General features: G+C 43.5%; 1 protein-coding gene across 5 annotated transcripts in view; it reads left to right on the top strand.

The window, feature by feature from the left end:
• Positions 1–26,090, top strand: part of SYCP3 (synaptonemal complex protein 3) — an 82,233-nt gene that overhangs the window by 45,849 nt on the left and 10,294 nt on the right. For all 5 annotated transcript variants that reach the window (XM_056574566.1, XM_056574568.1, XM_056574567.1 and 2 more), the window contains exons 4-6: positions 20,589–20,623; positions 23,914–24,031; positions 25,703–25,802. In XM_056574566.1, coding sequence (XP_056430541.1) covers positions 20,589–20,623; positions 23,914–24,031; positions 25,703–25,802 — 253 coding nt within the window. The remainder of the gene's footprint in view (positions 1–20,588; positions 20,624–23,913; positions 24,032–25,702; positions 25,803–26,090) is intronic.

The raw sequence follows: 26,090 nt of genomic DNA on the forward strand, positions 1-26,090 counted from the left end.
CAAAAGCATCCTCAAAGTCGTCTGAAACAAAGTTAGAGCAGCCACTGCACCTCCACCTCTAAAAGGAAGTCACATGTACCAATGATTAGCCTACTAGAAAGACATCTCTAAGTTTTGCTGCGCTCCAATCAAAAGAGTTGCAGGTATATATGAGCTAAAACAATATTTCTCTATCGGCTCCATTGGGGGACACAGACCTTGGGTATATGCTGCTGTCTCTAGGAGGCTTGACACTATGGTAACCAAAAAGTCGGCTCCTCCCAGCAGGATATAGCCGCCTCCAGGCCACTGAGCTAATCAGTTTTAGCTTATTGTCTTAAGGAGGTAGACACTGGTCTGGAGTTCTCCAGACCAGGTCTCATATTTTTAGTTTTTTTGGTTTAGGGAATGTGTTTTATTCCTTTAAGTGCTTTATTCCTTTTTCTTTCTGTTTTTAGGTGGGGACTCAGAAACTGCGGTTCACTGTTTCCCCATTGCGAGAGGTGGCAGGCATCTTGGATGTACTGTTAATCCCCTCTCGCCAACGGTCAGCGCTTGAGGTTGTACCTCATGGGTCCCCCTACCTCCCTGTTCGCCTCGCTATGAGCTTGGCTTGCTGCAGGTGACAATGCTGACTAAAGACTACATTCTGAAGACTTCTTTAGGTAAGTTCTTCAGCACAGGTGAGTATTTTTTTTTTCTCCTTAGGTCTTGCAACAGCTGGAGACCCCTGTTTTGGACCACTATTCTTCCTCAAGCTGGGGCTGGCCATATAATAGTTTTATTTTTCCCTGCAGGGGGACTGTTTTTTATTATATGGGGGAGCAGTGTGTTCACAGTAAGGGGCAGTGTGTTCACAGTAGAGGGGCACTTTATCCGGGCAGTCTGTGTTGAATATATAGGCGCCGGAGGTTTCTTCACTGCGGACGTGCGTGCCGCTTTACTTTCATTTCGGCAGCCGCGGCTGCCGACGGCACTTCGCCCACTCCGTCCCCCGGGCGCATAGGAGTTCACTACAGGCGGCATGTGCGCTCGGGGTTCGGAGTGGGCACCATTATTAAGTCGCAGAAGCGCTTCAGGAGTGTGTACTGAGCCACCAATCAGCGCTGTTGGCGCGTTTGGGACCATGCAAGGCCCAATCACAGCGCCCTTGCATCTGACCCGGCCGGCATCTCTTTCTCTCCCTTCACAGCCCTGGTGCAGAATTCTCCTCACAGCAGCTGCTTAGGGACACAGACTTGGGTGAGACTGTTCATTTTTGCTATGTCCGTGCCCAGAACTGTCCCTCCCTCAAAACAGATATCTGGAATATTAGTTACTCATTACGCTTGTACAAACTGCTCTGCAAAAATGCCAGGTTCTGCTGAACCCTCTTGTTCTGCCTGCTCCACTGCTCCCTCAGACCCCCCTGCTATTTCTAACCCAGGTGCTCTTTCAGCCCCGGTGGGTTCGGCTGCCCCTTCAGCCTGGGTTTTCTCCCTCTCTCAGTCTATATCCGACTTGGCACAGGTCTCCCGTTCTGTGATGACTGCCTTGGAGAGGTCTACCCTTCACCGGCCCTCTAGAAGGTCCCGTTCACCTTCTCCCTATGCTTTACACAAGCATACTAGTGGTGTCTCCTCTGACTCATCCCTTGAGTCTTTGGGTAGGCGCGGGCGTTCCACTCACAGGTCTCGCCCGGCCGCTTCTTCAGGCCACACGCGTCACTCTTCCAGAGGATGTTCCAGTGGTCACCGCTCTGGCTCCCCTGAGCCACGTACCCGGTCGGAGTCTCCCTCTTCTAGGGCTGCCTCCCCTCGTTCGAACTCAACTGGAGAACTGGCGGACGAGGTTTCCGATTCGGCATCTGACTCAGAGGACCGTTCGGACTCAGTGGAAATGGTGAAATCATTGGTTATGGCCATAAGAGAAACCTTTAACCTACAGGACCCAGGAACTTCGGACGTAGCTACAGAAGTATCCTTTCATCGTGCCCGTCCAGCACCCAAAGTGTTCAGCTCTCACGCTGAATTTGATGCCATTCTAGAATCTGCCTGGAAGCACCCTGAGAAGACGTTTCAGGAACTGAAGAAAGTTCAAGCACGATATCCTTTCGACCTCGTCTCTAAGTTGACCTCCTCTCCGGCGGTGGATCCTCTGGTTTCCCACCTCTCTAAAGCTACTACTCTGCCACTGGCGGATGCAGTTGCCTTCAAAGAACCAGCAGACAAGAAGGTTGAGTCTTTAGCGAAGTATGCCTTTGAAGCAGCGAGTTCCTCCCTGCTTCCTGCCTTCGCCTCCACCTGGGTGTCAAAGGCCCTTTCTGTTTGGTATTCCCAACTCTGTCAGGGAATTCTTTCAGGATCTGGCCCTCCAATGTTCCAAAGCTGGAGACTTTCTCTGTTCTGCTTCCTTGCACTCAGCTCGCTGTGCTGCCTTTGCCACCGGTAACCTAGGGGCTCTCCGTCGTTCCATTTGGCTTAAAGCATGGAACGCAGATGCTGCATCCAAGAAGTCTCTCACCGAGATTCCTTTTGCCGGTTCCCGACTTTTCGGCAAGCGCCTGGTTGAAATTATCTCTGAGGCGACAGGTGGCAAGAGCTCTTTATTACCTCAAAACAAGTCTAGCACTTCTTTCTGCAGAAAGTCTTCTTCCTTTCGGACTTCTGGCCACTCTAAAGGGTCCAGCCAGGCGCCTTCGCGTGACAAGAAGGTTCCCTTTTTCAAGGCGCGTCCCTCTTGGAAGTCAGACACCAGCCGTTCCGGCCATTTTGCGGCTAAACTGGGCAACCGCAAACCCACTTCTGCATGAAGGGACGCCTCAACCCACAGTTTTTTCTCGGGTGGGAGGTCGCCTCTTGCTCTTTCGAGACGTTTGAACCACGCACATTCAGGACTCCTGGATCAGGGACGGATACCGGATAGAATTTGCCTCCCTTCCGAGGGATCGTTTTTTTTCAGTCCCGTGCTCCCTGATCTCCTTCGCTTGCAAAGGAATTTTGGGAGGCTCTTCAGTCCCTTCTTATCCAGGGTGTCATTGTCCCGGTTCCTTCAAGGGAACGTTTTCGGGGTTTCTATTGCAATCTTTTTGTGGTTCCCAAGTAAGGCGGTTCTGTGCGGCCAATCCTGGATCTCAAACGTCTCAACCAACATCTTCTGATCCGCCATTTCCGAATGGAATCTCTCCGTTCTGTGGTGGCGTCTATGGATCAAGGGGAGTTTCTTTCCTCGGTGGACATCAAGGATGCTTACCTCCACATTCCAATTTTTCTCAGCCACCAGTGGTACCTCTGCTTTGCGGTTCTGGAAGGTCATTATCAATTTGTAGCTCTCCCCTTCGGTCTGGCCACAGTGCCACGAGTCTTTACCAAGATTCTGGTGCCCGTGATAGCTCTGTTACGGTCAAGAGGTGTATCAGTGATGCCTTACTTGGACGACCTTCTCATCAAGGCTTCCACCAGAGCCCAGGCTCTGGAGAATGTGAGCCTCACTCTTCAGACCCTATGTCGCTTCGGGTGGATGGTCAACCGAGACAAGTCTGTTCTCTCCCCCACCCAGTCCCTGGTCTTCTTGGGGCTCGGACTCTGCTCGGATTCGTCTCCCGCCAGACAGTCTGGCTTTCTTGTCGGGAATCCGCTCCCTCCGGATACTATCCCTGGCCACCATCCGTACTTGCATGGAAGTCCTGGGTCGGATGGTGGCAGCCATCGAAGCCGTACCCTTTGCCCATTTTCATTACCGTCCTCTTCAACTGGTGATTCTTGCCCGGTGGGACAGGTCTCCTCCCTCTCTCGATCGCAACATTGTTCTCCCTCTTCGGACCCGTCGGTCTCTGCGCTGGTGGCTCCGCTCCCCCTTCTTCTTCAGGGGCATTCGTTCCTTCCCCTCCACTGACAGGTGGTCACGACAGATGCCAGTCTGTCGGGCTGGGGGGGGGGGGTGTTTTCAGGGATCAGACGGTTCAAGGCCTCTGGTCTCGCCAAGAAGCCCTTCTTTCCATAAACATCCTGGAACTGAGGGCGATACATCTTTGTCTGAAGCATTGGGAGTCCCTGCTTCAGGGCCACCCTGTCCGTGTCCAGTCGGACAACGCCACGGCTGTTGCGTACATCAATCGGCAGGGCGGCACTCGCAGCTCAGCAGCCATGTCCGAGGTGACAAAGATCCTCCTCTGGGCGGAACACGAAGTTCCGGCCAATTCCGCGATTCACATTCCGGGAGTGCTCCACTGGGAAGCGGATTTCCTCAGTCGGTCCTCAGCCGACCCCGGAGAGTGGTCTCTTCTTCCGGAGGTGTTCGCACAGATCTGCGACCTCTGGGGGAGCCCTGATGTGGATCTCTTCGCGTCTCGGGACGCCGTGGATGCCCTAGTAATTCCGTGGTCGGGCTTTGTCCTGCCCTATCTGTTCCCTCCCCTCCCCCTCCTTCCCAGGGTTCTGAGGAAGTTCAAGGCGGAATTAGTCCCCGCCATTCTGGTGGCTCCAGACTGGCCCCAAAGGGCATGGTACGCCGACGTGGTCTGGCTCCTGGACGACGTTCCGTTCCGTCTTGCACTTTGTCCAGACCTACTGTCACAGGGTCCCCTTTGCCACCCCAATTTACAGTCGCTGCATTTAACGGCATGGCGGTTGAGACCGCGGTTCTAAGGGCCCGCGGTTTCTCTTCCCAGGTAATTCGCACTATGCTCAGGGCTTGCAAGCCCTCCTCTGCAAAAATTTATCACCGTACCTGGCGGTCTTATTTTCGTTGGTGCGAAACTCAGACCTTTTCTCCAGTTACCTTTTCCGTTCCCCGTCTCCTCTCCTTTTTGCAGTCAGAGTTGGAACAAGGGCTGGCTCTCAGCTCCCTTAAGGGTCAGGTTTTGGCCCTTTCTATTCTCTTTCAGCGTCCTCTTGCTTCCAATTCGCAAGTCTGGACCTTCCTTCAGGGCGTGGCACATGCTGTCCCTCCTTACTGGTCCCCTTCTCCCCCTTGGGATTTGAACTTAGTTCTAGGCGCTCTCCAAGACGCACCTTTTGAGCCTCTCTGGGAGGTTCCCCTTCGCCTCCTATCCTGGAAAGTGGCTTTTTTTTTTTTTAACATTCAACAGGTTTTTATTAGAAAAACTTTGAGAGTACAATCACAATCAGAATGAGTAGATAAAACGTGTCAAGTACAGTAATCCGACCAGAACAGGCAACATGGGAAACAGCCGAATACTTCAGATCACGTAGGTAGTAGATCACATTGATCAGTCAGTGACAAAGTAGTACAAATCCGAAGATTAATCCTATCAAACATTATAGTCTTTCCAAAAAAGGAGAAACAACTAAACCAATAAGGGTGAAAAATAGAGAAGAAAGCTCCAGAAAGTAAGTAATAGGGAGGGAAGGAAGGGGTAGGATCTAGGGGTAGTAGGAGTCCAGAGGGAAAGAGATACAGAGAGGGGAGAATTGCACCAACCTGAGGGTCCCTGATCGCCGTCCCTGGCCAGTCCACCATCCGCCTCCGGGGTCCGAACCGTCTGTGACCGGATAGTCGTCAATAGTCACTCGTCAGGGGTGAGGAAAGGGTCAGTCAGGCGTCGAGGAAAGTGGAGGGTGTGAGGGAGAGGGCAAGGGAGTCAGTCCGACCTATATAGGGGTGACTCTACAAAGGTCATCTAAGGTTGCCATATGGTGATAAATTTATCATAACGCCCCGAGGAGTACGCCATGAGCTCCTCCATACGGCATATGAAAAGTATCTCCAGTCCGTGAGTGTAGGGGGGTGTGTGGTTTTCCATTTCCTGGGAATGATCGTGCGCGCCGCCGCCAGTAGAAGGTTAGCTAAAAGTCTAGAGGGGTTTTTACGGGTCACTGGAATAATAGATAAAAGGAGTACCTTTGAGTCATTCGAGAAGACAACTCCTGTGACACCACCACTTCCCAGAAGGAAGCTAGGCGGGGGCAAGACCACCAAATATGGGTCATGGTACCTCTGTCCGTCCCACAATGCCAGCAGAAGTCCGAAGCTGTGGGAAACATCTTATGCAGGGCTACCGGAACTCTATACCATTGAGAGATGATCTTAAAATTGGTTTCCTGTGATCTTCATGAGATGGACAATTTGTGGCATAGTGTGAACGCAGTGGAGCAGTCTGAAGGGGCAATATAGTCAGGGGAAAAAGCCCTCCAAAATTTGTAACCCAATTCCTCATATTACCCCTTGTGAAAATGTTAAAAATTGGGTAACCCCAGCATTTTAGTGTAAAAAAATCTAATTTTCCAATTTATGGCCCACTTTTCAAAAAACCTGTGAGGTGTTATTTCCCACTGTACCCCTTGTTACGTTCATTGAGGGGTGTAGTTTCTAAAATGGTGTCACATGTGGGTTTATTTTTGCTTTTGGAGGCTTTATAAATGCACATGACCCCATGACTTCAATTTCAACAAAATTTTCACTCCTTCTATTCTGAGCATTGTAGTGCGTCCACAGAGCAATTTACATCCACATATGGAGTATTTTTTTTTCTCAGACAAAATAGTTCTACAAATTTTGGGGGCCTTTTGCCCTATTACCCAATGTGAAAATGAAACATTGGGGTAACACTATCAATATAGTGCAAAAAAAAAATCAAATTTTTCACTTTTACGGCCCACTGTTCAAAAAACCTGTGAGGTGTAAGTACTCACTGTAACACTGTTAAGTTCCCGGAGGGGTCTAGATTCCAAAATGTGATGCCTTGTGGGTTTTTTTTTTTTTTTGCTGTCCTGGCACCATAGGGGCTTCCTAAATGCGGCATGCCCCCAGAGCAAAATTTTCTTCCAAACGGCCAAAATGGGACTCCATCTCTTCTGAGACCTGTAGTGCGCCAGCAGAGCATTTTTCACCCCCATATGGGGTGTTTTCTGAATCGGGAGAAATTGGGCTTCAAATTTTGGGGGGTAATTTCTGCTTTAACCCTTTGTAAAAATGTAAAATTTTTGGGAAACCAAGCATTTTAGTTAAATTTTTTTTTTTTTTTACATATGCAAAAGTTGTGAAACCCCTGTGGGGTATTAAGGTTCACTTTACCCCTTGTTACGTTCCCCAAGGGGTCTAGTTTCCAAAATGGTATGCCATGTGGGAGGTTTTTTGCTGTCCTGCCACCATAGGGGCTTCCTAAATGCGGCATGCCCCAGTCAAAATTTGCTTCAAAAAAGCCAAATGTGACTTCTCCTCTTCTGAGACCTGTAGTGCGCCAGCAGAGCACTTTTCACCCCCACATGGGGTGTTTTCTGAATCGGTAGAAATTGGGCTTCAAATTTTGGGGGCTATTTTCTGCTTTAACCCCTTAACGACGCAGGACGTATATTTACGTCCTGCGCCGGCTCCCGCGATATGAAGCGGGATCGCCGATCGCGGCGATGTGCTTCTAAAGTGAAAGTGAAAGTGACCCGGCTGCTCAGTCGGGCTGTTCGGGACCGCCGCGGTGAAATCGCGGCGTCCCGAACAGCTGATCGGACACCGGGAGGGCTCTTACCTGCCTCCCCGGTGTCCGATCGACGAATGACTGCTCCGTGCCTGAGATCCAGGCAGGAGCAGTCAAGCGCCGATAATGCTGATCACAGGCGTGTTAATGCAGTGATCAGCATAGGAGATCAGTGTGTGCAGTGTTATAGGTCCCTATGGGACCTATAACACTGCAAAAAAAATGTAAAAAAAAGTGTTAATAAAGGTCATTTAACCCCTTCCCTAATAAAAGTTTGAATCACCCCCCTTTTCCCATAAAAAAAATAACAGTGTAAAAAAAATAAAAAATAAACATATGTGGTATCGCTGCGTGCGTAAATGTCCGAACTATAAAAATATATCATTAATTAAGCCGTATGGTCAATGGCGTACGCGCAAAAAAATTCCAAAGTCCAAAAAAGCGTATTTTGGTCACTTTTTATACCATTAAAAAATGAATAAAAAGTGATCAAAAAGTCCGATCAAAACAAAAATCATACCGATAAAAACTTCAGATCACGGCGCAAAAAATGAGTCCTCATACCGCCCTGTACGTGGAAAAATAAAAAAATTATAGGGGTCAGAAGATGACATTTTTAAACGTATAAATTTTCCTGCATGTAGTTATGATTTTTTCCAGAAGTGCGACAAAATCAAACCTATATAAGTAGGGTATCATTTTAACCGTATGGACCTACAGAATAATGATAAGGTGTAATTTTTACCGAAATATGCACTGCGTAGAAACGAAAGCCCCCAAAAGTTACAAAATGGCGTTTTTTTTTCCGATTTTGTCGCACAATGATTTTTTTTCCCGTTTCGCCGTGCATTTTTGGGTAAAATGACTAATGTCACTGCAAAGTAGAATTGGCGACGCAAAAAATAAGCCATAATATGGATTTTTAGGTGGAAAATTGAAAGGGTTATGATTTTTAAAAGGTAAGGAGGAAAAAACGAAAGTGCAAAAACGGAAAAACCCTGAGTCCTTAAGGGGTTAACCCTTTGTAAAAATGTAATTTTTGGGGAAACCAAGCATTTTAGGAATTTATTTTTTTTTTTTTACTTATGCAAAGTTGTGAAACCCCTGTGGGGTATTAAGGTTCACTTTACCCCTTGTTACGTTTCCCAAGGGGTCTAGTTTCCAAAATGGTATGCCATGTTTTTTTTTTTGCTGTCCTGGCACCATAGGGGCTTCCTAAATGCGGCATGCCCCCAGAGCAAAATTTCCTTCAAAAAAGCCAAATGTGACTCCTCTTCTGAGACCTGTAGTGCACCAGCAGAGCCCTTTTTCACCCCCCATATAGGGTGTTTTCTGAATCGGGAGAAATTGTGCTTCAAATTTTGGGGGGTATTTTCTGCTATTACCCTTTTTAAAAATGTAAAATTTTTGGGAAAACAAGCATTTTAGGTAAATTTTTTTTTTTTTTTTACATTTACAAAACTTGTGAAACCCCTGTGGGGTATTAAGGTTCACTTTACCCCTTGTTACGTTCCCCAAGGGGTCTAGTTTCCAAAATGGTATGCCATGTGTTTTTTTTTTGCTGTCCTGGCACCATAGGGGCTTCCTAAATGCAGCATGCCCCCAGAGCAAAATTTCCTTCAAAAAAGCCAAATGTGACTCCTTCTTTTCTGAGACCTGTAGTGCACCAGCAGAGCACCTTTCACCCCCCCATATGGGGTGTTTTCTGAATCGGGAGAAATTGGGCTTCAAATTTTGGGGGGTATTTTCTGCTATTACCCTTTTTAAAAATGTTAAATTTTTGGGAAAACAAGCATTTTAGGTACATTTTTTTTTTACATTTGCAAAAGTCATAAAACACCTGTGGGGTATTAAGGCTCACTTAATTCTTTGTTACGTTCCTCAAGGGGTCTAGTTTCCAAAATGGTATGCCATGTGTTTTTTTTTTTGCTTTTTTGCTGTTTTGGCACCCTAGGGGCTTCCTAAAGGTGACATGCCCCCCAAAAACCATTTCAGAAAAATGTTCTCTCCAAAATCCCCTTGTCGCTCCTTCCCTTCTGAGCCCTCTACTGCGCCTGCCAAACACTTTACATAGACATATGAGGTGTGCTTACTCGAGAGAAATTGGGTTACAAATACAAGTAAACATTTTCTCCTTTTACCCCTTGCAAAAATTCAAAAATTCGGTCTACAAGAACATGCGAGTGTAAAAAATGAAGTTTTTGCATTTTCTCCTTCACTTTGCTGCTATTCCTGTGAAACACCTAAAGGGTTAAAACACTGACTGAATGTCATTTTGCATACTTTGGGGGGTTAGTTTTTATAATGGGGTCATTCATGGGGTATTTCTAATATGAAGACCCTTCAAATCCACTTCAAAACTGAACTGGTCCCTGAAAAATATCGAATTTGAAAATTTTGTGAAAAATTGAAAAATTGCTGCTGAACTTTGAAGCCCTCTGGTGTCTTCCAAAAGTAAAAACTCATCAATTTTATGATGCAAACATAAAGTAGACATATTGTATATGTGAACCAAAAAGAAATTTAATTTGAATATCCATTTTCCTTACAAGCAGAGAGCTTAAAAATTAGAAAAAAGAAAAATTTTAAATTTTCTCATAAAATTTTGTGATTTTTCACCAAGAAAGGATGCAAGTTACCACAAAATTTTACCCATATGTTAAAGTAGAATATGGCACGAAAAAACAGTCTTGGAATCAGAATGATAAGTAAAAGCATCCCAGAGTTATTAATGTTTAAAGTGACAGTGGTCAGATGTTTAAAAAATGCTCTGGTCCTTAAGGGGTTAATGTATTTAGTATTTTCTGTTATATAGCTCGGTAACTCTGCAGGGAGGGCCACACAAACGATCGCAAGATCATATGTCTGGTCCTTTCCTGCCAACACTCATCGACTGTACATCCCCTATTACACAGGGAGATGTGCAGCTGATGAGTGGTGATTGTTTCAAATAACCCGATCAGCTGACAAACATTTGCTAGTTTGTCAGGAGACTGCTGGCCCTATTACACAGGGCGATGTCAACCTCTTCAGCAGATAATCATGTCCCGAGAAACAAAGACATCCAAGAAGATTGCGGGAGGCACTCACCATAATTCAGTAATGTTCAGACTTTATTCTTCATACGTGCAATAAGGTGAGCATGGTCACGTACAGATGCCGGAGACCAGGCTTCACAACTACAGCCGTTTCACTCCGCCATGGAGTTTCATCAGGTTGTGCTGTCTCACCTGTGTGACAGAGGTTAAGAACTCTCCAAAGCCACGTGATTCAGGTGAGAGGCGTACATAAATATAACAATGCATTAAAAACAAGAGATGCCTGGGTATAAAGTTTTAAAAATTACAGTAGCAAAATACAAAAAGAAGAAAGAAGTTTAAATAAACATGCTCAAATCAGATCTGTCATTCATGCTTATATTGACCAAAGCTCCTGTTTGAATGATCCATCTTGCATCTCTCTGTAGAAGATATCTGCGCGTTACCTTCCACTGTGTGAATACATTCAATGCTGCACATTTTTAAACAACTATGATCATTATTATGGAATTCTTCCATATGGGCAATAAAACGGGGAGCACCTTTTTTCATTTTTAGAGAGTAGACATGTTCTCTAAACCTAGTGTGGAGCGCACGTATAGTGCAGCCAATATAGAAATGTTTGCATGGACAGAAGATGGCATAGACAAGGTAAGATATTCTGCAGCAGATACAGTCCTTGAAATCAATTGTAATACTGCCCAGGTTTACGGTTTTTCCGTTAAACATGAAAGGACACCATGTGCAGGATCCAGATTTAAAGTTACCTTTAGGAGTAGTTTTATCCAACCATGTTTTTTCATTATGCCTATTGGAAAATTTACTGTGAGTTATTATGTCTCCTAAATTTTGTCATTTAAAAAAAAAGAAATTAAAGGGTTTTTATTTCCAATTTCTTTAAGGTCTGGATCTTTTGAATAGTAAACCAATGTTTATAGTTTCTTTCATGACATTGGCTAGGGGGCTGAACCGAAATGAAAAAGTTTTTCTTTGTCATTGTTTTTATTCTTGCGTCTTCTTTGAAACAACGCGATTCCTTGAATCAGCTTTTGCCAGAGCTTTATCTAGAACTTTAGAGGGGTAGCCTCTATGTCAGAACCGATCATATAAATCCCTGGCTTGCTTCAAAAATTCACTATCTGTGTTGTTGATTCTGTAAAGGCGCAAGAACTGACTATACGGAACAGAGGACTTTGTGTGAACAGGGTGATAGCTTTGAAAATGTAACAATACATCCTGTAACAATACATCCTATATCCTGTAATTTGTATGCCTTTTTCTTGTTTTGTGAGCAGAACATCAAGAAATTCTAAAGAATGAGTACTTATTTTATACGTAAATTTTAAATTCATATTATTTGTGCTGTTGATGTGATGCACAAACTTTTTAAAGTTATTTTACGTATAAGTCCATATTATGAATACGTCATCCACAAAACGAAAATATCTGTGGGTATGACATAAATATGGATTGCTGGAATTGTAAATAAATTGTTTTTCAAAAATGGCCACAAATATTATCAGAGACAAAATGGATTATGATAACAATAACATTTTCACATATCAAATTAACTGTAAATAATGACCCAGAAATTTTAAGGGAAAAGAAAAACTACAGATTTCTGGACCACAGATACGGAATCAAGCGGGTCAGATGACGCCTATGTGGGAAATACATCTAAAAATAAACCTGTAAATGACATCCCTTTAGACATAAAATCAGACGGTGACACTCTAGAAAAACACAGCACCAACACCAGCTTTACAGCACCAGCCAACCTTACAGACTTGGCTTTGGATGAGCCGACTATGTCTTTGTTGTCAAGAGGACTCACTTTTTGTTGCTCTGAAAAATGTAATTAGGTGGAGTTTGAAATAGATCTATTTCCTGGTATTAGGAAATTAAACCTTAATAAAATGTTTCACAACAAGCAACCCCATACATTTAAAAGGGGAAATACCGGCTATTATAAGCCCTTTGGGCTTCAGTGCCATACAACAATGTGACACCATTGATACCAAATGTTTGGGTAATTTGCTGGATTTTTTAGATGAAAATATACCCACCATAGATAATCCGGATTTTCACTGTGTTTCCGCATTCAAAAGTGGTAATAAATCATCTTTTTGCCCCCCTTCTATACCAGGTTCTAGCATTGACCTGATTTGGAAAAAAGTATTATTAGATATTCAAGCTGTCATCTATCCACAAGACCCTCCAAATTTGTCTGCCCAGGAACATGTCGCATTAGACAAATGAAAAAGTTATAACAATGTTATTATAAAAAAAAAAAGCAGACAAAGGAGGGAATGTGGTTTTCATGACAACTACTTATTATCTAAATGAAGCACTCCGTCAATTGAACAATCATTATATCTATTGTAAATTTACTAATAATCCCACTCAAGAAGTACTAGGTAAACTATGCTCTATACTTAGACACTATTCAGACAAAGGAGTTGTCTCTGAAAAAAACGCAGTTAAACTTTTGCCAACGCACCCGAAAACGGCTCAGTGGTACTTTTTGCCTAAATTACATAAGAAATTTGTAACCTCACCCGGGAGACCTATTACCTCCAGGATGGGGTCGGTGACTGAATTTTTATCCAAGTTCATTGATTGGCTACTAAGGCTGCTGCTGCAATCGGTCCCTGTGCTGGTAAAGGACACTAGTGACTTCTTACTTAATTTAAAAGATTTAGACCGATCCCCTAACAATTGGGGGTCTCATGTATTAGGGATCTCCTTGTCGACATGGGCAAGAGCGAAGATTTTATTAATTTCATCTCTGATTCTCTTGAACTCATTTTGACCTGTAATGATGATTGGTATGCTCAAATCAGTGGAGTGGCTATGGGTACATAGGTGGCATGTACCCTTGCCAACCTATTTGTGGCCATTTTTTAAAAACTATTTATTTTCAATTCCAGCAATCCATATTTACAGATATTTTTGTTTTGTGGATGACGTATTCATTGTGGTAGCTTGGGGTGTAGGGTATATGGGGTGTAGCTGTGCGGTAACTAAAGGGTGCTTGTTTAACCCTTATCACTCGTGACGCCAAGGTGAGGGCTCCTCTGTATATGCTTGTCCTATCGCCACCTGTCCCAAGAGCAATAGGGAGGTATAATAAATGATTGTCCACAACCAGAGGGTTTTCAGAAAAAAGTTTTTGGAACTTTTACTGCAGGTTTTATACAACATTAAACAGGAACAGTCTTTGTACAATTAGAGTCTATGAGGATTCTGACAGTTGGTTGGGACCTTGTGAGTTTTAAGCTCAGGAGATTTGTATGTGCTGTTCAGCTGGATTTAGGGGATTGAGTTTAGGTCCAGCAGTCACACTAGCTTTAGCGGGGATTGGTATTGTAACTCATTAGATTCAGGCCGGGGCTGTCAGGTTTCAGGCCTAAGCTTGTCTTGAAGGATATAACAAATCTGCTCAGTCTGGTAATCCGGAATCAAGAGATATGCTGCTTGCTTCGCAGCTCAGGAGCGAGAGCAGGAACCCAAGAGCTGTTACTGCTTTGCAGTACAAGAACAAGAGACCGAGGATTGGCTGGCAGCTCCCTTATATGGGCAGGGGCTGGCCTTGAGCTCATTGGTCCATACCATCTGTCATTCACTTTACAAGGAATTATGGTCTAGACATGTGACCACACACGTGACCTAGGAAGGTCCTTCAACATACTCTACTAGAACTAACACTAGTCACATGAGCTAAGGTCCTGCGACACTATATAGACAATTAAATATGCAATTAAATATACATATAAACATCACAAAATTGAAGAAGGAAGAGACGAGTAGGAGCTATCCCACCAGGAGGACCCTACTGGAAGGAAGTAACTCTGACTTTGGGGACCACCATACGGTACCGGGACACCACAAACCCCCTTACTTAAGATAAGTCGACCTCGACGTCTGTCCCCTAAGGCAGAGGGACGAAGTGCAGCAATAGTTTTTTTACAGGTCTGGCATAGTCTTTCAAATGTCCATTATTCAGGCTGTGTGATCGCAACAAGAGAGTCTTTGCATATGATAAGAGTCCTTGCAAGCTCTTAAGAATTTTTCTTATTTACTATATATTAGGGTTTTTTTCTTTTCTAAACAAACTTTATATACACTTGTATATACAGACATGTACAGACATGAGTACTGATAAACTCACGAACAGGATTATGCTGTTCACTAATTTAGTAACAGGATGACATTATAAAGCATTAGATACATCCTAAACACTTTTACTTACTTTATCATTTTTTACTATTTTCTTTTGACTGTCTAGAAACATTATATAACATATTATAAATCTCACTTGACATTGTTATTACCACATTTGTTACCTGTCTAGTACACTGAAGTTATATTGGCTTATCTACCAATAACTAGCTACTAGGGTCCATTGGCTACACGCACTTATCCCTAGAATTCAACAGATAAACCTTACCTAGGTTACCTTTATGAATACGTGTATATTAGAGATGAGCGAACTTACAGTAAATTCGATTTGTCACGAACTTCTCGGCTCGGCAGTTGATGACTTATCCTGTGTAAATTAGTTCAACCTTCAGGTGCTCTGGTGGGCTGGAAAAGGTGGATACATTCCTAGGAAAGAGTCTCCTAGGACTGTATCCACCTTTTCCAGCCCATCGGAGCACCTGAAAGCTGAACTAATTTATGCAGGAAAAGTCATCAACTGCCGAGCCGAGAAGTTCGTGACGAATCGAATTTACTGTAAGTTCGCTCATCTCTAAAGAGAACAAAGTTAGTGTACACAAAAGTGGCAGGAATTGAAAAATGACATAGGCTACAATCCCTTAAAGTTTTGTTTCTTTGTCTACTTAGAATGAGAGATATTTTTTGTTTTGTGTACTAAGTTATAGTGAGTTAGTTACACTAGAGTGATTATTTGATGTACCATGTGTACATGAATTATTTGAAGAGTCAGTCTTGGTATCTTAAGGGTAGGTTACCCTGAGTAGACCTTTGAGAAGGTGTTAGTGAACGGTGACAGGAATGTTACTCTCAGTGGAGCTGAGAGAGCCACCTACTTACAACTACTACAACACCTGATATCTTATGTACATGTGTACAGAATTACATTTTTCGTGTACAAGAACCATTTACATTTGGTTCGACCTGAAAACACCATTTATTAGAGTTACAACAAGTTTCAGGTGCATTCACCTGATAAGTGCAATTAGGCAAATAAATAATATATTACTATTAGATTATGTACATTTAAATAGACGCGCAAGGATCATCAGTCCACCTGCACTAGGAGTCCATAGGACACGGCTACCACATTTATCCGGGCATACACTTGCGAATCTACTAAGGGCTAGGAGTCTCTTGACCCAAGGGTCAGGCACAAGCTTAGTGGTTGCATGGATAACTCAAACTGTCTTAGCAAAGTTCTGCTAGGTGCCTCCTTAAACAATTTAAACAGTTTGTGCATACAAAATTAAGACAAAATTAAAATCAAATTAAGATCAAGCAGGAAGGTGAACCCTTTAAAAGAAGCTCTTTCGTCGTCGTCCAACTCCTCTTGCAGAACCCCTGCCCCTCTTGACTTCAGAACTGGGCAAGGGATTAACGATGGTTAACGCCACATTAGAGAGGGTAGAGTGGGACACTGTAGGGTTAGCATTGACCATATAATTAATGGCTGCTGCGGAAGATGCCAGTGGTAGAATGGTTGGTGCTGGTTGGTCCGGCCAAACCTCCTCAGTAGGAGTAGGCCGTGGCACTGTTGTTGGTGCCCACAGTTTAGGCCTCACCTTCTTGGCAGGAGTAGGCCTGGGCACTTTGCTGAAGTTAGAAGTATCCGGATGCTGCTGTAGAGTCTCCTTCTCTGTAGGCTCATCAGTGGAAGCAACAGGAGCAGGCCATTTCGGCATTAGCTGAAAGGTGTCCACCTCCCAATCGTTGGAGGGGTAGTACTGGAACGGAAGCTGGGTAGGAGCTGCGGGTCTGATGACTGCAGCAGCCCACTCTCCTCGCAGACCCTGTACAGGTGTATATTCAACTATTTCACCCACCTCCAGTGAATGGAACTTCTCGTCGATGTAAGGCCTTTGAACAGCTCGACGGTTTACGAGAATGGTATAGCCAGTTTGGCAATCAATGAGGGTACCATAACCTCTGACCTTGTCGAACTTGGCCACCGTGGCACGGCGGCACTCTAAAGGCTTCTCCCCTCCTCAGGGACAGTCCCACATGCGAATAAAGAGTGCTTCCAATTCTTTAGTATTTTGTTGGTAGCGGATCCTCTCCTCATATGGCACATGAACATGCTTGGGGGCATAAAGTTCTCAGTGTTGGGCCTTTAGTTTCTCCATCAATTCGGCCATTTCGGCTTCTCGATAGGCCCTTTCCCTCTGCACTGTGGGAACCGGTGGGAGTGGCTTCCCAGGCAGGGGTTGAAGAACATCATGCATAAATTGAATCAACTCTGGTTCATCCCCGAATGTTAATTGAGGCAAACGGGGCGAGCGCCGTCGTGCACTCCGCAAATTTAAATCAGACAGGGGTACTTCTGGTTCTGGGTTGGAGGAGGAAGAGAAAGCAGCGTCTGATGGGGTACTTACAGAAGATTCCTCTGTCGGGATCTCAGCCCACAAACCCCATGTCCGGTGATGAGGGGACAATCTCACCTGTGAAGATGCTCCAGGTGTCCCAGCAAATTCTCCTGGAGGGGTGTCCGGCCAGTCGTTGTCATCGTCGGGCAGCAGGGGAAGATTGCAGGCCCCCCTCCGCATCCAACGATAACTGCTGCAGACGGTTGGCAAGGTCTTGGAATAGTTGGGCTACGACCACCACAACTTTACTCTGCTCTGGTGCCATCTTGGAACACCGCGTGCTCTCCGACATGTCTGTACACTCCATCTCTTCCTTGTGCAGACTGAAGAGGTCGCTGTGCAGGGCTCCTTTTATAATGGGCTTCTCCAAAATGGCCGCCGGCTGGAAGGATGTCATTGGCGCAGCCCCAACTTCCGTTCCCCCGGGAAACAGCAGCAGTGAATCTAAGTTCCCTTTTGGCTGCGACACATTTATTTGGTAGCCACGCCCAGGGGCGGGTCGTGGCGCAGCGCAGGCTTTTTTTTGCGCGCTTCTCTGGCAGCGAATTAACTCTTGCAGCGCTGACCGGACCAGAGGATTGTAGTATGTATTCATTTCGTACATTACACATCTTTGCCGCCAATAAATCTTCGCCTCCCCCCTTACTTTTCGCGTGCCCTCCTTGCACGCAACACCACACACACAGTCCTGTACACTTAAATGGTGGTTTACAGTACATGAAAACAGTTCTTTATATGTGGGGGAGTACTCTGTTAATGGTAGAAACAGCTGTAGGCACACACCTGTATCCTGTTCGTGACGCCAAAAAGCTATGTGGTAGCTTGGGGTGTAGGGTATATGGGTTGTAGCTGTGCGGTAACTAAAGGGTGCTTGTTTAACCCTTATCTTTCGTGACGCCAGGGTGAGGGCTCCTCTGTATATGCTTGTCCTATCGCCACCCGTCCCAAGAGCGATAGGGAGGTGTAATAAATGATTGTCCACAACTAGAGGGTTTTCAGAAAACTGTCGGAACTTTTACTGCAGGTTTTATGCAACATTAAACAGGAACAGTCTTTGTACAATTAGAGTCTATGAGGATCCTGACAGTTGGGACCTTGTGAGTTTTAAACTCATCAGATTTGTATGCGCTGTTCCGCTGGATTTAGGGGATTGAGTTTAGGTCCAGCAGTCACGCTAGCTTTAGCGGGGATTGGTATTGTAACTCATGATTAGATTAAGGCCGAGGCTGGCAGGCTTCAGGCCTAAGCTTGTTTTGAAGGATATAACAGATCTGCTCAGTCTGGTAATCCGGAATCAAGAGAGATGCTGCTTGCTTCACAGCTCAGGAGCGAGAGAGAGAGAGCAGGAACCCAAGAGCCGTTACTGCTTTGCAGTACAGGAACAAGAGACCAAGGATTGGCTGGCAACTCCCTTATATTGGCAGGGGCTGGCCTTGAGCTCATTGGTCCATACCATCTGTCATTTACATTACAAGGAATTATGGTCTAGACATGTGACCACACACGTGACCTAGGAAGGTCCTTCAACATACTCTACTAGAACTAACACTAGTCACAAGACCTACGGTCCTGCGACACTATATAGACAATTAAACATGCAATTAAATATACATATAAATATCACAAAATTGAAGAAGGTAGAGGCGACTAGGGGCTATCCCACCAGGAGGACCCTACTGGAACGAAGTAACTCTGACTTTGGGGACCACCATACAAAGTACGGTATACGATACGGTACCGGGACACCACATCAAAATATGGACTGATATGGAAAATAACTTTAAAAAGTTTGTGCATCACATCAACAGCACAAATAATATGAATTTAAAATTTATGTATAAAATAAGTACTCATTCTTTAGAAATTCTTGATGTTGTGTTCACAAAACAAGAAAAAGGCATACAAATAACAGGATATAGGAAACCTACAGCAGGAAACGCATTGTTACATTTTCAAAGCTATCACCCTGTTCACAAGAAGTCCTCTGTTCCCTACAGTCAGTTCTTGCGCCTTTGCAGAATCAACGACACAGATTTTTTAAGCAAGCCAGTAATTTATATGATATAGACATAGAGGCTACCCCTCTAATGTTCTAGATCAAGCTCTGGAAAAAGCTGATTCAAGGAATCGCGTGTCGTTGCTTGAAAGAAGACGCAAGAATAAAAACAATGACAAAGAAAAACATTTTACTTTTTCATTTCGGTTCAGCCCCCTAGCCAATGTCATAAAAGAAACTATATATAAACACTGGTTTACCATTCAAAATGATCCAGACCTTAAAGAAATTGGAAATAAAAAACCTTTAATTTCTTTTAAAAAATGCCAAAATGTTGGAGACATAATAACTCGCAGTAAATTTCCCAATAGACATAATGAAAAAACATGGTTGGATAAAACTACTCCTAAAGGTAACTTTAAATCTGGATCCTGCACATGGTGTCCTTTCATGTTTAACGGAAAAACCATAAACCTGGGCGGTATTACAATTGATTACAAGGACTATATCTGCTGCAGAATATCTTACCTTGTCTATGCCATCTTCTGTCCATGCAAACGTTTCTATATTGGCTGCACTATACGTGCGCTCCACACTAGGTTTAGAGAACATGTCTACTCTCTAAAAATGAAAAAAGGTGCTCCCCGTTTTATTGCCCATATGCAAGAATTCCATAATAATGATCATAGTTGTTTAATAATGTGCGGCATTGAACGTATTCACACAGTGGTGTAGACAAGCGAAAGTATCTTCTACAGAGAGAAGCAAGATGAATCCTTCGAACAGCAGCTTTGGGCATTATAGGCATGAATGACCGATCTGATTTGAGCTTGTTTATTTAAACTTTTTGTATTTTGCTGCTGTCAGTTTTAAAACTTTATACCGAGGCATCTCTTGTTTTTAATGCATTGTTATATTTATGTACGCCTCTCACCTGGATCACGTGACTTTGGAGGGTTCTTAACCTCCGTCACACAGGTGAGACAGCACAACCTGATGAAACTCCATGGCGGAGTGAAACAGCTGTAGTTGTGAAGCACGGTCTCCGGCGTCTGTACCTGACCATGCTTATCCTATTGCACGTATGAAGAATAAAGTCTGCACATTATTGAAGTATGGTGAGTGCCTCCCGCAATCTTCTTGGATGTCTTTGTTTCTCGGGACATGAGCACCACTGAATAGCTTTATTTACCTACATGCCGTACCCCCTCTGCATGCCTTCAAGTTTCCTGCATAGGTTAATAGTGCAGGTAGTGCCGGTATCTACTTCTACTCCTTTGCCGTTGTTATTACAACTTCACTCCATTGATTTAATTGGAACTGAGCTGCAATACCACATATAACCTGAGGACAGGTGTGGTGATGGTTTTGGAAGAAATTAGATCTGTTTTTGTAATTCTGGATAACCTATTCATCCATTGTTAGAAAACCTGACCAAGACAATTTTTCTGTGATGGTCTCACAGCCATGTCTCACAGGCTTTGCTTTATAGAGGAAACCGCAAGCAAATAATGATAACCACGTTTGTCCAATTAACATTTTACTAAACTATTTTCTTTTTATGCTTTTTTTAATTCTAGTGGAGAGGTTCAGAATATGCTAGAGCGATTTGGAGGTAAGTTTAGTATTTTTTTTTTTTTTAATCAGTTAATTAATTTCCTTACAAACTGTTTTTTCTAAAAAAAAATAAAAATGAAAAGTACCACAGCAGTGAAATGTTATGTTAAGGGGATTCCGATATCCTAAGAGATAAAATTACATAAAAATATATAATTCCAACCAGTGGCTCAAAGGTATATGAGATGTGAGAACATAGGGTGACAAAATAGTAGATAGAATGAGTAGTCCAATATGAATAATCAGAATAAATGTATAAAAATATTTTAATATCGAATAATTAATATATACATGCGAAGATGCAATATGCGAATATTCACATATGCGAATATGTGCATATGAGGAAAAAAAGCAAATATTCGCAATTTCGAATATATAGCGAATGTATTCGCAATAAAAATTCAAAATGCGAATATTCGCGCCCAACACTACTGTAAACCACTTTTCGACAGTGTTAAATGGTGGAATAACACAGTCAATAGGAATAATATAATAGTCACATGAATAGCACTGTGGTGCACAGCACCGTTCACCCAATCCAGGGAGATGTATGCCATATAGAGCTCAGATCTCATGTGGCTACATCGGAAGTCTGCCATCTGCGCTGCCAGCGTGACTTCCTGGTGATCATCTCTCAATTTCAACTCATCACTGAAACTGATCATGTTGTAACTATGCTGCGGCACACATCATCTTGTCTTGCTGACAATCCTCCTCGCACCAACAGGCCAGCTGAGAGGCTGGAGCTGGGCTCCGAGGTCTGAGCTCTTTGTCGCATACATCTCCCTGGAGCGGGTGAACGGTGCTGTGCACCACAGTGCTATTCATGTGACTATTATTCCTATTGACTGTGTTATTTGACCATTTAATGCTACCAAAAGTGGTTTACATCATATGGACACTTTACTCTTATACTACCATTGGGGAAACAGTATTAAGGTGGTCATATTCCATTTTATTTCATTGTATTTTTATTTATGCTATTGATTTTTTTGAGTCTACCACAAGGGCCCTGCAACAGTTCTCATATTACATTTTATATATATATATATATATATATATATATATATATATATATATTATGTGATATTAAAATATTATTTTTATACATTTATTCTGATTATTCATATTGGACTACTCATTCTATCTACTATTTTTTCACCCTATATTCTCACATCTCATTTACCTTTAAGGCACTGGTTTGAATTATATATTTTTATAAATTGTATCTCTTAGTATATTGTAGAACTATTGGGGTTGTAGGTAACACCTTGGGTTTATCTTTCACCACAGTGAGCTACACTATTCCTTTTTGGATTCCAATATCCATGATATGATTTTCTATTACTTCACAACATATAACTGGTGTTACAGTGTTATCACTATTTGTACTTGCTTTAGCATGATTTTGCTTGACACATCAATGAACATCAGTCCTTTCATTAAGTGTTGTGTTGTCTCAGCGGCTGCCCAGTCCCTACCAAGATAATGCAGCATCCTCTACTGTCTCAAGCGGCTTGGCTGGATCTGGTCTTTGAGCTCAAGCCTCATCCCCTAATTGATTTAACCAGCCCTGCCATGTATACATATATCAGTTTTCACTTGTGCAGGAAAATAAAATTTTATTGTGACATTTAGGGAAGAATGGGGTGTATTTATACCTTGCTGACTTGTGAAGAACAATCCCACAGGCAGAGGACCTGACAGGAAATGACTACTGCAGCTTCTGGCTGATTGTGTAGGGGAGCAACCACATATGGCAGATTTCTTGCAGAAGTTCCTGCAACTCAGAAACAGTTTTATTCATCTGAATGGGAATATTTCTGTTGAATAGAAAAGTTGCAGAAATTTCTGCAACTAATCTGCCATGTGTGAATTCAACTTTAGGGTACATAGACACAGTACATAGCTGTTGCAGATTTGCAGCGAACTGATACTGTACATGTGAATGTACACTTAATTTTTTTTATATTTATACATTGTATCTCAAAGTAAATTACTAATATACTTAAATACTGTAAAGTGAAGAGTGAGGGTGGCACATACGTACAATTGGAAGAAAAATGCTATAAATTTGATTAGCTTCTGAATCAGTATTGGAACTGACTAAGTAATACTTGACAGCAAAGAGAGTACCGTATTTTTCGCCCTATAGGACGCACCGGCATATAAGACGCACCCAATTTTAAAGGTGTAAAATCTAGAAAAAAAAGATTCTGAACCCCACATTGATCTTCAACCTGTGGACCTCCAGATGTTTCAAAACTACAACTCCCAGCATGCCCGGACAGCCAACGGCTGTCCGGGCATGCTGGGAGTTGTGGTTTTGCAACATCTGGAGGTCCGCAGGTTGAAGACCACTGGTATAGGAGGTAGTACTCACGTGTCCCCGCCGCTCCGGACCAGTCACCGCTGCTCTGGATGTAGCTTCATCGCTGTTGCCACGTCCCCGTGGTGTCCCCGACGCTCCGGACGTCTTCTTCCCCGGGATCCACGCTCTCGTCGCCATCATCACGTCGCTACGCACGCCGCATGATGTCGAAGGAGAGCGCCCGCCATGCAGGGGATCCCGGCACGGAGCAGACAACGAGGAGGAAGGTAAGGTCCCTCCCGGTGACCTGTAAGCTGTTCGGGACGCCGCGATTTCACCACGACAGCCCGACTAAGCAGCTGGGTTAGTGTCACTTTCCCTTCAGACGCGGTGGTCAGCTTTGATCGCCGCGTCTGAAGGGTTAATACAGGGCATCACCGCGATTGGTGATGTCCTGTATTAGCCGCGGGTACCGGCCGTTGATGGCCACAGGGACCGCCGCGATAGGTGTGTGTATTTGCCGTATAAGACGCACCAACTTTTCCCCCCCAGTTTTGGGGAAGAAAAAGTGCGTCTTATACGGCGAAAAAAATGGTAATTACTTTTAAGATATTTTTAAATATTACCTTTTGCAAAGTAGCTTTACATAACCAAAAGATTTCGTAGAAACAAGTAGAAACATGTAATACAGACTAAAAATGTTCAAAATTTACAATAGAGCATGTTATTTAGATATACTACAATCTATGATCGATTACATAATTTAATCATTTCAAATGTATAACACTATCTTGCATTACTGGTCTTTCTATATACAATTCACTACCAAAGACAAATGTTATACAGATGTAACAACCCTAAAAGGTGTCCGAGGCATGAGCTCAACAGCACTAATGAAGTTCCAGAAGTTCCTAGAAGTTTAAAAAGTTGTTACTTTTAAATTTAGATACTTTTTTTTGTCAATCTTTCAAACTCAGCGGACATTAGCAAGGCTCTATTAGCAAAGCGGAAGAGGTTGGAAATGTACACAAAAGCATCCTTAAAAACCAGTAACCAGAAGATTGAAAATGTTTGGAAAACACAACAAGAGCAAAGGTAAGGTACTGTGCAAGATAGTTTTACAATTATCCACTCAGTCCTTCTCTCTTCAGAGAGATCCCAACACAAAGGTCCTCAAGACAGTTGCTGATGGTATACTGCCAGTACTGGTAAATGCACTGCTCAAAAAAATAAAGGGAACACTTAAACAACACAATGTAACTCCAAGTCAATCACACTTCTGTGAAATCACACTGTTCACTCAGGAAGCAACACTGATTGACAATCAATTTCACATGCTGTTGTGCAAATGCAACAGATAACAGGTGGAAATTATAGTCAATTAGCAAGAGAACCCCAATAAAAGAGTGGTTCTGTAGGTGGTGACCACAGACCACTTTTCAGTTCCTATGCTTCCTGGCTGATGTTTTGGTCACTTCTGAATGCTGGTGGTGCTTTCACTCTAGTGGTAGCATGAGACGGAGTCTACAACCCACACAAGTGGCTCAGGTACTACAGCTCATCCAGGATGGCACATCAATGTGAGCTGTGGCAAGAAGGTTTGCTGTGTCTGTCAGCTAAGTGTTCAAAACATGGAGGCGCTACAAGGAGACAGGCCAGTACATCATAAGATGTGGTGGAGGCCGTAGGAGGGCAACAACCCAGCAGCAGGACCGCTACTTCTGCCTTTGTGCAAGGAGGAGCACTGCCAGAACCCTGCAAAGTGACCTCCATTAGGCCACAAATGTGCATGTGTCCACTCAAACGGTCAGAAACAGACACCGTGAGGGTGGTATGAGGGCCCGACGTCAACAGGTGGGGGTTGTGCTTACAGCCCAACACCGTGCAGGACGTTTGCCACAGAACACCAAGATTGGCAAATTCGCCACTGGCACCCTGTGCTCTTCACAGATGAAAGCAGGTTCACACTGAGCACGTGACAGAGTCTGGAGACGCTGTGGAGAACGTTCTGCTGCCTGCAACAACTTGACCGGTTTGGCGGTGGGTCAGTAATGGTGTGGGGTGGCATTTCTTTGGGGGGCTGCACAGCCCTCCATGTGCTTGCCAGGGGTAGCCTGAGTGCCATTAGTTACTGAGATGAGATCCTCAGACCCCTTGTTAGACCACATGCTGGTGCGGTTGGCCCTGGGTTCCTCCTTATGCTAGACCTCATGTGGCTGGAGTGTGTCAGCAGTTCCTGCGAGAAAGGCATTGATACTATGGACTGGCCCGCCCGTTCCTCAGACCTGAATCTGATTGAGCACATCTGGGGCATCATGTCTCACTCCATCCAACAACGATTTTCAGTCTGTGTCAAAAATCTGACATGCTGCGAAAAGAACCAGATCGTAGTCACTAGTAGACTATGATTGGGTCCGCAGCCCCATAATAGTTAATGGCTCCGTATCTGTCAGTACCTGTTCCTGCACAGATACGATTTCAGGCGATTTGAGCTTCTAAAATCGTATCTGTGCAACGGACACTCAAATCGTGATGTAAATCCAGCCTTAGTGTTCCCTTAATCTTTTTGAGCATTTTAGTAGGAACAGTTCTGTGCCTGCACCCCATCACTGTACCAGAATAATACAGCAGTTAACAGGAGTGATTACTGTAATATTACAGGCAAAATTATACCTCTTTTTTAACCTAATATAACATTTTTACTAGCCAACTACCATAAGGAATTGCACTGTTTAATAACTTAGAGTTCATTTTTTTTTTTTACAGACAGAAGATGAACAATGAGTATTCTCAACAATTTCAGGAATTATTTCAGCAGTGGGAAGTTGATATGCAAAAAGCAGAAGAGCAGGAAGAAAAAGTAACTGTAATTTTTTTCTGTATTTTATAAAACTATACGAATATTCAAAGATCAATCAATAAAAATTATATTACTTTTTTGGAATATCCTTACACTGGTTGTGTTGTAAAAAAAAAAAAACCTAACACAAAGCTACATTCAAAGGGCAAAAAAATAAATAAAATATATATATATATATATATATATATATATATATATATAAACTGGGCAATATGTGCCATGTAACAGGATTGCAGCCTTTCTGTGAGCCGAGCCTTTCTTTATAGTGTCCTCTGTCCATCTATCAATCAGTAA

Source organism: Hyla sarda, chromosome 4 (genome assembly GCF_029499605.1).
Source record: "Hyla sarda isolate aHylSar1 chromosome 4, aHylSar1.hap1, whole genome shotgun sequence".
Taxonomy (NCBI): domain Eukaryota; kingdom Metazoa; phylum Chordata; class Amphibia; order Anura; family Hylidae; genus Hyla; species Hyla sarda.